The 12,315-nt window shown below is 38.7% G+C and overlaps 2 protein-coding genes across 2 annotated transcripts; one reads left to right on the forward strand and one right to left on the reverse strand.

The window, feature by feature from the left end:
* Nucleotides 1–6,955: 6,955 nt before the first annotated feature.
* On the reverse strand, nucleotides 6,956–9,320 carry LOC117330109 (early nodulin-75-like). The gene is made up of 2 exons (XM_033888327.1): nucleotides 8,663–9,320; nucleotides 6,956–7,962 (listed from the first exon to the last, which is right to left on the reverse strand). The coding sequence occupies exons 1-2, from the start codon at nucleotides 9,318–9,320 to the stop codon at nucleotides 6,956–6,958; spliced, it is 1,665 nt and encodes a 554-aa protein (XP_033744218.1).
* A 1,320-nt stretch (nucleotides 9,321–10,640) lies between these two features.
* Nucleotides 10,641–12,215, forward strand: LOC117330110. Its single transcript, XM_033888328.1, has one exon. The coding sequence runs from the start codon at nucleotides 10,641–10,643 to the stop codon at nucleotides 12,213–12,215; it is 1,575 nt and encodes a 524-aa protein (XP_033744219.1).
* Nucleotides 12,216–12,315: the final 100 nt, after the last annotated feature.

Raw genomic sequence — 12,315 nt, forward strand, 5'->3', positions numbered from 1 at the left:
TTCGACTTTGGAATAATTTAGACCCTGGCATAAGACAGAGTAGGTCAGCCCCAGCTTTTAAAAACTCTCTTCGTAAGCTTAATGACATAAATATCCCCTCTTATTATTTGTTTGGTGACAGGAAATCTAATATTTTGCATGCTAGATTAAGAACTAATTCAAGTACTCTAAACGACGACTTATTTCATGCTAACTTAATTGATTTTCAAATCTGTCATTGTGGACATTCTATTGAAAATGCATTTCACTTCTTTTTTATTTGCAACAAGTACATAGATAAGAGAATAAAGTGGTACCGTGAGTTAAATGATTTCATCCCACTGGACCTACAGCTTATTCTACATGGCAGTCATGAATTATTCAAAGCAGACAACGAAAAAATATTTCTGCACACTCAGAAATATATTCACGATACAAATAGATTTTGATTTTACATTTGTACTTTCTCTACCACCTACATCTCTCTATCACTCCATTCGTGCAAGTCTCCCCATTTTTTTTTTTCAACATATCTCTCTTCAGTACTTAATATATTTGATATATTGTGTTTTTGAAAAAAGGAAAAAGAAAAAAATCATATATATATATGTAAATTGTTTAACCCCTTTAACTCTATCAAAGTCTGCGTCTTTTATCTTTCTCGACTCATATGGCACTTGGGAAACGGAAATATCAGAAGGAAAGGAAAGACCAAAGTGAAAGAAAACCGTGGCAGGGGATATGATGAACATTGATAAGCCGAAAGTTACGAGTAGTGGATTGTGTACTTGTGCCATCTGGGTCGAGAAAAATCATTCACGCAGTCTTAAGATGTTTCAATTACTAGTGGAAATGTCTAAATTATTTCATAAAAGAATTAAAATGAAGGAGATTGTCACATTCTTTTCACATACTTGCACCTTCTTACACCCCACCCTTACCCTTCCCTTATCCACACTTCCACACTAAATAATTATTTTATTGTTAATGTCATCTTGTATATTTTGTATGTGTTATATAATATTGTATGGAAAGGGCTTGATATAAGTTGGAAAACTTGTGCCCAATTCTATTGTATATATTTGATACAATAAAATATGTTTAAACTAAAAAAACCAACAACAACTTATTATTCCATCAGGTACGATTACTTCTTCAGTTACCCAGTAATAATTAAAGAAGAACGTGAGATAATATCGGAAACTTTGTATTCTAAAATGAATACGGAAATTATATATATTCCAAGATAAATAGTTTTAATGAGTGACCAGGGGAGCCCTTAACTGAGCACTCGTTATATTACTGTTAAAAATCAAGTGAAATCGGCTACGGACTTATTTAACCATTGAAATACATAAATTGTAATATATATCTGCATTGCTGTATTCTGGTTCGCCAAATAGGAGAAAGTCAGAGGTTTGATTTTTGCGGAAAGGTTATAACAATGTTAATTGTAAATAGAAAACGAATAAGGTTCTATAAGGGTCATACAAGATATATATATATATATGTCTCTGGTCATACGAAGGGGAAATGATTGGAGTCTTTAAAGGATCACCACACATATATTCAGGTGAATTAATTTTAAAATTTGCTCTGAAAAGGTCATAGTTAGGAGAGCTAGCACGGTTCTTCAAACTGCTATGGAGTATTTTTAACAGACGAGACCCACACACCAAGATGCAGTTATTATTGGACACTTCGAATTCCTAGGTATATTTCTTTTAATGAACTTCTAAGTAGACGAATTCTTTATAGTAATATATCTGGATCATTCCACAGTTTGGTGGACGACGGAAAGAAGGAATTACGCATATTTTCTAACCGAAAGTTAGGTTGTCTCAGATGGTGGGAAATTAAAAATATTACGGATTTCCCCTACACTTTCTGGCATGATAACACAAAGAAAATTAGGATCTATACTATTTTTGATAGGGAAGAATAAAGACATTCTCTGTGTTTCCTATGAACACGTATCCAATATGATAATTACGGAATTTCAAATCTGAAACCTGAAGTAAGATACTTATAAAAACTTAGCATTTCATCATGACCATGAATACATAATACAATTTCGATGTGATCAATAAATACATTAATATGGAATATAACAATCATTGAGACAAGTGATCATCTGACATGAAAGATCATCTATCCGTGACTCCGCCCACCTGCGGTGTAGTCTAATTGGATTAGTTTATGTAACTTTGGCGCCTGTCTAGCTGTTAACTAACCCGCGTCTCCGCCTACTTGTGTTCAATGGAAGATGATGACAGGTGACGAAATTTATCAATAGGCGGAGTCACGTAACTAACAAATTAGGTGTCGTGCTGTATTTCTATTCTAATATGAAAAGAATGTTCTGTTGCCACCAGAAACACAAAAAAAAAATAAAGTCAGTTTAATACCAAATGTAATATTCTCCATCTTAAACTACTTGAACATGTAACAGTAACCTACTTATTTTGATGGACGGATATGCATTTCAAACTGACTATTATTCAAATCGGAAATGAATAATTTACACGCGTATACTAGCTCTACCCATCCTTTTTAAAGAGTTATATAGTATGCAACTTTGCGGTAATAAAACGTATGAAAATCTTGACCAAAGAAAAAAAAATCTTATATTTGAATTATCCCGCATAAATGTCACGTACATATACTATCTAAAAAAAAATGTTTAAAAACATCGCCCTTGTATTTTGAAATTAATTGTGAAGAGTACGATTATACTGTTTTATAGAGCACACTTATACTGTTTTATAGAGCGCACTTATACTGTTTTATAGAGCACACTTATACTGTTTTATAGAGCACACTTATACTGTTTATACAGTACACGAATACTGTTTTATAGAGCACACTTATACTGTGTATAGAGTACAATTATGCTGTTTTATAGAATACACCTATACTGTTTTATAGAGTACACTTATACTGTTTTATACAGTACAGTTATACTGTTTTATAGAGTACACTTATACTGTTTTATAGAGTACACGTATACTGTTTTATAGAGTACACTTATACTGGTTTTTAGAGTACACTTATACTGTTTTTTAGAGTACATTTATACTGTTATATAGAGTACACTTAAACTGTTTACATTTATACTGTTTTATACAGTACACTAATACTGTTTTATACAGTACACTAATACTGTTTTATACAGTACACTAATACTGTTTTATACAGTACACTCATACTGTTTTATAGCGTACACCTATACTGTTTTATAGAGCACACTTACACTGTTTTATAGAGTACACTTATACTGTTTTATAGAGTACACCTATACTGTTTTATAGAGCACACTTATACTGTTTTATAGAGTACACTTATACTGTTTTATAGAGCACACTTATACTGTTTTATAGAGTACACTTATACTGTTTTATACAGTACACCTATACTGTTTTATAGAGTACACTTATACTGTTTTATAGAGTACACTTATACTGTTTTATAGAGTACACTTATACTGTTTTATACAGTACACTTGTACTGTTTTATACAGTACACTAATACTGTTTTATACAGTACACTAATACTGTTTTATAGAGTACACTTATACTGTTTTATAGAGTACACCTATACTGTTTTATAGAGTACACTTATACTGTTTTATAGAGAACACTTATACTGTTTTATAGAGCACACTTATACTGTTTTATAGAGCACACTTATACGATAATGCATACATGTATATAGTTGAAATGTGTTTACTAAATTGTGTATACCAATACCAGTCAGAAAGTTAGCCTATCTGCGAGATTACAATACTCTATGTGGAATACAGGACTTTGTCCCCAATTAGTAAACACTGACTCCTGTAAGGGAAGGAATAAGCGTTGGCAACATTGACTTCGCCAGTACATGTATATACCGTACAGGAGATAATCGGTTATTGATTATGTTCTAATTCCATATGAACAATTGTCACTCATAAAAGTCTTGAGTGTTAAGGGGATAATGAGTGTTACAGAAGAGAAACTGACGATGTGAAATGCGCAGTTAGATTAGACAACAGTATGGCTGAGCAATGTAAGAAACGGATGAAACAGAAATATGTAATGTAACCCTGACAATTTAAAATCGTCATGAGAATTAAAATCTCGGGACTGGAAATAGAAACAGTGTCGAGTTCCGCATCTTGTTACTATTGTTTACGAGTACATGCTCGGTTTACTACATAGACGGTCTCATTCGTTATAAGTGGAGGATGACGGTCAATAGGGACACAACTAAAGTGGTGCACTTCCGGACAAGAGGGAAGAATAAACTTATTATGGAACATTTTAGTCATGGAGACACCAACAGCCAGGGTCATATGAGGACAGGTGTCAATGAGACACCAACAGCCAGGGTCATATAAGGACAGGTGTCAATGAGACACCAACAGCCAGGGTCATATGAGGACAGGTGTCAATGAAACACCAACAGCCAGGGTCATATAAGGACAGGTGTCAATGAGACACCAACAGCCAGGGTCATATGAGGACAGGTGTCAATGAAACACCAACAGCCAGGGTCATATAAGGACGGGTGTCAAGGAGACACCAAAAGCCGGGTCATATAAGGACGGGTGTCAAAGAGACACAGCCAGGATAATATAAGGACGGGCGTCAAGGAGACACCAACAGTCATGATCATATGAGGACAGGTGTCAATGGGACACCAACTGCCAGGGTCATATGAGGACAGGTGTCAATGAGACACCAACAGCCAGGGTCATATAAGGACAGGTGTCAATGAGACACCAACAGCCAGGGTCATATGAGGACAGGTGTCAATGAAACACCAACAGCCAGGGTCATATAAGGACAGGTGTCAATGAGACACCAACAGCCAGGGTCATATGAGGACAGGTGTCAATGAAACACCAACAGCCAGGGTCATATAAGGACGGGTGTCAAGGAGACACCAAAAGCCGGGTCATATAAGGACGGGTGTCAAAGAGACACAGCCAGGATAATATAAGGACGGGCGTCAAGGAGACACCAACAGTCATGATCATATGAGGACAGGTGTCAATGGGACACCAACAGCCAGGGTCATATGAGGACAGGTGTCATGGAGACACCAAAAGCGGGGTCATATAAGGACGGGTGTCAAAGAGACACAGCCAGGATAATATAAGGACGGGCGTCAAGGAGACACCAACAGTCATGATCATATGAGGACAGGTGTCAATGGGACACCAACAGCCAGGGTCATATGAGGACAGGTGTCAATGAGACACCAACAGCCAGGGTCATATAAGGACAGGTGTCAATGAGACACCAACAGCCAGGGTCATATGAGGACAGGTGTCAATGAAACACCAACAGCCAGGGTCATATAAGGACAGGTGTCAATGAGACACCAACAGCCAGGGTCATATGAGGACAGGTGTCAATGAAACACCAACAGCCAGGGTCATATAAGGACGGGTGTCAAGGAGACACCAAAAGCCGGGTCATATAAGGACGGGTGTCAAAGAGACACAGCCAGGATAATATAAGGACGGGCGTCAAGGAGACACCAACAGTCATGATCATATGAGGACAGGTGTCAATGGGACACCAACAGCCAGGGTCATATGAGGACAGGTGTCATGGAGACACCAACCGCCAGGGTCATATGAGAACAGGTGTCAATGGGACACCAACAACCAGGGTCATATAAGGACGGATGTCAAGGAGACACCAAAAGCCAGGGTCATATGAGGACAGGTGTCATGGAGACACCTAGATTCAGGTGTCATGGAGACACCTAGATTCAGGTGTCATGGAGACACCTAGATTACGAAAGCAAAGAACAAACAGACAAAGAAGTGAGGAAAGAAAGGAAAGATTCAATATCCCATTTTCTGTAATAGGGGCAGAAGATTAATAGAATCGTCCATCATCTTGGGAGTGAAACAGGGGAATGTCAACCCGAGAAGGATTAAATAGAATAGACTTGTTCGATCAACATGCAGTAGGACACAGCAGGCCTTATTCTTGGGCTCTCCAAATTCCCTTGACCAAGAAACAAAGGCCGAAAAACCAACCCCGACCCTGCAGGGGGGCCCCACGATCGCCTTGAGTGGCTGTGTATGACCTGTGGACTGTAAACCTAACGGAAATAAACTCGTAACTTATCGTCTCTATAAAAACATGATGTAATATGAGAACAATGTTTTCCGCTCTCGAAACAAGGTCGAACGTACATTATGTACAGTTGTATGTAAAATCGTCAGGGCAATTTCAGGAGATCGAGAGATTGCAAATATAACAGAAAATTGAATTATTGTTGATTTATTTTGAATTTTTACTCCGAACTTAGATATGATCTTTTTAAACGCTTAGGATCTAAAATGTATTCTCTCAAAAATCATCTTTTTTACGTGATATGACAATATAATGTGAAAGGGAAAAAAACACGAATATAGATTTGTTTACTTTGAATATTACGCCGGAAATGCGATTTTCGCATGTTGAAAATCGGTGGTAAATATTATTGGTACGAAAACAATGATTTGGTGGAAATCGGTCATCATCTCTTCAATTACGATTAGGAGTGCGACAACAAAACGAGGTAAAATATTCTTAATTCATTTATTCCACTTAAGAGTTGTTTAGCCATTCTTCCCGAGAACATCGTAGATCCTGTGTCTTTAATAAACAGTAGTGATAAACTAACTTTTATCACGGTAATAAGGTAATGCACTCGTTCTTTATCTTCGGTCCTTTTTAGCGTGTTCAATGTATCAGACAAGGAAACTGTGTTCAATTGTATGTATGAATATTTCAATAGATAATGGAATTATTATATAATTACCCATTGTTCCTTACACTATTCAGTTATTGTTTAGTTGAACAGTTACACCGAGTGACTGATCTGATTACTAACTTTCTCTGATTTATGTATCATATGTCAATATAGCTAGACGTTTTAATGATTACTAACTTTCTCTGATTTGTGTATCATATGAACAGCAAGGGTCATTTTAAGGCGGGGTTTCCTGGTAGTAGTTGGTGACTATCTCACTAAAAACATACGAGAGGCGGCGTCGCATACCATCCAGAGAAAGTAGGTATTTTAGTGTCTTGCCCAAGCATGCCAAGGACACAACCATGACAACACATGACAGACATGTCCGTTTCTCAGCTTCCCGAAATTGACGTAAGTCTGATGGACTGTTGTACAACGGACTTCTGTAATTACTGGACCGTGAGTCTGGTGGTCTGTTGTACAACGGACTTCTGTAATTACTGGACCGTAAGTCTGGTGGTCTGTTGTAAAACGGACTTCTGTAATTACTGGACCGTAAGTCTGGTGGTCTGTTATACAACGGACTTCTGTAATTACTGGGCCGTAAGTCTGATGGTCTGTTGTACAACGGACTTCTGTAATTACTGGACCGTGAGTCTGATGGTCTGTTGTACAACGGACTTCTGTAATTACTGGACCGTAAGTCTGGTGATCTGTCGTACAACGGACTTCTGTAATTACTGGGTAGTAGGTCTGGTGGTGTGTTGTACAACGGACTTCTGTAATTACTGGACCGTAAATCTGGTGGTCTGTTGTATAACGGACTTCTGTAATTACTGGACCGTAAATCTGGTGGTCTGTCGTACAACGGACTTCTGTAATTACTGGACCGTAAATCTGATGGTCTGTCGTACAACGGACTTCTGTAATTACTGGACCGTAAATCTGGTGGTGTGTTGTACAACGGACTTCTGTAATTACTGGACCGTAAATCTGATGGTCTGTCGTACAACGGACTTCTGTAATTACTGGACCGTAAATCTGGTGGTCTGTTGTATAACGGACTTCTGTAATTACTGGGTAGTGGGTCTCGTGGTCTGTTGTATAACGGACTTCTGTAATTACTGGACCGTAAGTCTTGTGGTCTGTTGTATAACGGACTTCTGTAATTACTGGACCGTACGTCTGGTGGTGTGTTGTACAACGGACTTCTGTAATTACTGGACCGTAAGTCTTTGTGGTCTGTTGTACAACGGACTTCTGTAATTACTGGGTAGTGGGTCTGGTGGTCTGTTGTACAACGGACTTCTGTAATTACTGGACCGTAAGTCTGATGGTCTGTTGTACAACGGACTTCTGTAATTATTGGACCGTTAGTCTGATGGTCTGTTGTACAACGGACTTCTGTAATTACTGGACCGTAAGTCTGGTGGTCTGTTGTACAACGGACTTCTGTAATTACTGGACCATGAGTCTGGTGGTCTGTTGTACAACAGACTTCTGTAATTACTGGGTAGTGGGTCTGATGGTCTGTTGTAAAACGGACTTCTGTAATTACTGGACCGTAAGTCTGGTGGTCTGTTGTAAAACGGACTTCTGTAATTACTGGACCGTAAGTCTGGTGGTCTGTGGTACAACGGACTTCTGTAATTACTGGGTAGTGGGTCTGGTGGTCTGTTGTACAACGGACTTCTGTAATTACTGGACCGTAAGTCTGATGGTCTGTTGTACAACGGACTTCTGTAATTATTGGACCGTTAGTCTGATGGTCTGTTGTACAACGGACTTCTTTAATTACTGGACCGTAAGTCTGGTGGTCTGTGGTACAACGGACTTCTGTAATTACTGGGTAGTAGGTCTGGTGGTCTGTTGTACAACGGACTTCTGTAATTACTGGCCCGTAAGTCTAATGGTCTGGTGTACAACGGACTTCTTTAATTACTGGACCGTAATTCTGATGGTCTGTTGTACAACGGACTTCTGTAATTACTGGACCGTAAGTCTGGTGGTCTGTTGTACAACGGACTTCTGTAATTACTGGGTAGTAGGTCTGGTGGTCTGTTGTACAACGGACTTCTGTAATTACTGGGTAGTGGGTCTGATGGTCTGTTGTAAAACGGACTTCTGTAATTACTGGACCGTAAGTCTGGTGGTCTGTTGTAAAACGGACTTCTGTAATTACTGGGTAGTGGGTCTGATGGTCTGTTGTAAAACGGACTTCTGTAATTACTGGACCGTAAGTCTTGTGGTCTGTTGTATAGCGGACTTCTGTAATTACTGGGCAATAAGTCTGGCGGTCTGTTGTACAACGGACTTCTGTCATTACTGGACCGTAAGTCTGATGGTCTGTTGTACAACGGACTTCTGTAATTACTGGACCGTAAGGATGGTGGTCTGTTGTATAACGGACTTCTGTAATTACTGGGCCATAAGTCTGATGGTCTGTTGTACAACATACTTCTGTAATTACTGGACCGTAAGTCTGGTGGTCTGTTGTATAACGGACTTCTGTAATTACTGGGCCGTAAGTCTGGTGGTCTGTTGTATAACGGAGTTCTGTAATTACTGGACCGTAAGTCTGGCGGTCTGTTGTACAACATACTGCTGTAATTACTGGGTCATAAGTCTGGTGGTCTGTTGTATAACGGACTGCTTTAATTACTGGACCGTAAGTCTGGTGGTCTGTTGTATAACGGACTTCTGTAATTACTGGGCCCTAAGTCTGGTGGTCTGTTGTATAACGGACATCTGTAATTACTGGACCGTGAGTCTGGTGGTCTGTTGTATAACGGACTTCTGTAATTACTGGACCGTAAGTCTGGTGGTCTGTTGTATAACGGACTTCTGTAATTACTGGGCCCTAAGTCTGGTGGTCTGTTGTATAACGGACATCTGTAATTACTGGACCGTGAATCTGGTGGTTTTAAAATGTATTTCAGCACCAAGTGTAAAGGAGAACAGTCGACTTCGGCAAGCCAAGTTGTCATTTATTTACGGAGTAAAGTTGATCAAGTAATTAACCAGAACATGTAAGATTATAATATATAACAAACATATATCATGAACCTTTAATATGTTATCTTATATAATATAATAACATTGCTACACGAGTAAATACAAATGTATATTATAATTAATTGATATACGAGTATGTTAATCATGTGGTGTAAATATAGATTCAACAAGTCTCCTGTTTAGATATACATAGCGATAGTCGAAGAGGTACCACCTAGAATCACAAAGATAATTTAAACTGTTGTCTAGACATTTCTTTAATTTCTAAAGTTATGCAGGCAGACGTCATTGAATTGCCTTTGAAGACAGTTAACATTGTAGACAATTTCACTATTATGTAGACACTGACAGAGTTTAAAGATCGAGATAATATGACCAGGGAGCTCACGATACTTTGAGATAACAACGTTGATTGGTCTATTGTGTAGATGTAATATAATCCCTCCCTTTTATACTCTAATCCGTAAATAACAATAATGAGGAGAAAAGAGTCATTATTTAAATGACATTCGCTTTCAATAAAGTTAGATAAACAAGTCATCTACTTTCAATTACAATCACAACTCGGGAACTTATAACATGCGATTTGAGACTAAAGAGCGATTCTACAGGAACTGGACGAATTCCGATCTAGGTAGGCTTGTCGAAGGGACCTTAAAACACTTTCTAACCATTATTCTTGTTTCTGGACGACCCGTTTAAAATAGGTATAGTTTTAGGGGTTGTTAAACAAAGTGTACCATATCATTCCACACCGTGTAGTTATGGCATAAGAGATCCCATTGAGTGACGTAAAATGACGGATTCAAAGAGTAACGGAAAACCACATGTTCAATCTAATTTTGACATGAAAATAGTTATCGCATTGCTAACCCGTTTTGTTGTCTTGGTCAGGTGTTTCAAACATGGCAGACACAGTCGAAACAGCGGTCTGCGTGTGTGGTTCAGAAAATGTAAGTCTATTTTGTAATGACTGTGAATGTTTCTCCTGTCCAAATTGTTTAGTTGATAATCACAAAAAGCATGACTTCGCCAAAATCCATGACGTGGGAAAATCCAAACGTACACAACTCAACGAAATCGTAATGGAAGGGAAGGATTCTTTGGTATCTCTGCTGCAATCAAACCTCGTTTTCATACAGGAAAACATTCAACTGGAGGCAAAAACACACGACATAGTTTTGGGACAGATCTGTAACAGAGCTTCCTTCCTGGAGAAGGAGGTGACCAGTATGAAGGAAAGCTACACACAAGATTTACGGGATTTTTCAGAAGGACGACAGCACTATCTGAATGGTTTCAAATCTTTATTGTCTGAAGTACTTCATGCTGTTCAGGAATATCCACCAGTGGAGGATTCAGACCAGAGTGAGGCTAGAAATGTGCACGTGATTATGTTGGAGATGAAACTACAGAGGGCGCTGTCGATGATTGCACAAGTATCAAAATGGCCTACAACACCGTGTGTGGAGTTAGCCTATAACGACACAGAACTGTCTCCTGATAAAGACATATCCGCACTAAAAACACTGTTTGGCTCAATCAAACAAAAAGTATGTCAGGACATGAACGATTGTTGTAAGACGGAAGCTGTAACCAGCAATGCTATTGCGTTTTCTGAAAAAAATAGCGGAAAACATGTCGCATGTGTGTCTGTTGTAGATGTAGAGGATGCCGTGTGCATTGATGAAATGTTTCCTGTTTCATGTTCCGATGACGTTTTTGTAAAAAGTGGGAAATCTTTCTATAGGACAAATCCAAACAAGTTTAAGTTATTTATGTCGGATATTAAAGACGTTGCCATGACAAAGGATGGGACAGCTCTCGTTATCAAAAACGATGATACGTGTGTACACCAGGTGCTTTCTGATGGAGCTTCTCGGGTGTTTGCGAACATGTGTCCTTGTCAACCCCATCACGTTTTCGTTTCGAGTACAGGAAACGTACTTGTTGTTATGCAGGAAGAGGGACATCATCCGGTTATTCTTGGAGAATTCAATAAGTACGGAATGAAGGTCAATGAAAAACGAGTTGAGGACATTGATCTGTCCTTCGTTCGCTTCCGTAAAGATATATTCGGACATTTATATTACATCAAAATGTCTTATTTCCCGCTAATGGAAAGTGTCCACGTGTTTAATGAAAACAATTCCGATCAAGAACGCTTCCGAATCACGGGAATCTTCGGTTATGACCCGTCGTCTGCTTGCAGACCTATCGACGCATGTTTTGATGACGAAGGCAGAATCGTCGTTGTTGACCACAAAAACAATTCAATTTACCTCCAAGATAAGGAAGGTGGATTGGTACAGATGTTAGTTGCACCACAACAACATCTGCTGACGTCACCAAGGTCAGTGTTATTCGTCAAAGATCAACTGTGGGTTGCATGTGACGACAGAAAAATTTACATATTTGATTACAAACAACTCATTATGGATAGACAAAAAGAAGCAGGTGAATTGGTTTCCGAAAAGTGAAAAGTACATATAGATCTAGTGACAATTGTTTGGATTTGATTTAAACTCATGTTATTGCCAATATTAGCAACTGGATTAGGCACAAGTTTTACATTTCATT

The sequence above is a fragment of the Pecten maximus genome, chromosome 6 (assembly GCF_902652985.1).
Source record: "Pecten maximus chromosome 6, xPecMax1.1, whole genome shotgun sequence".
Lineage (NCBI taxonomy): Eukaryota > Metazoa > Mollusca > Bivalvia > Pectinida > Pectinidae > Pecten > Pecten maximus.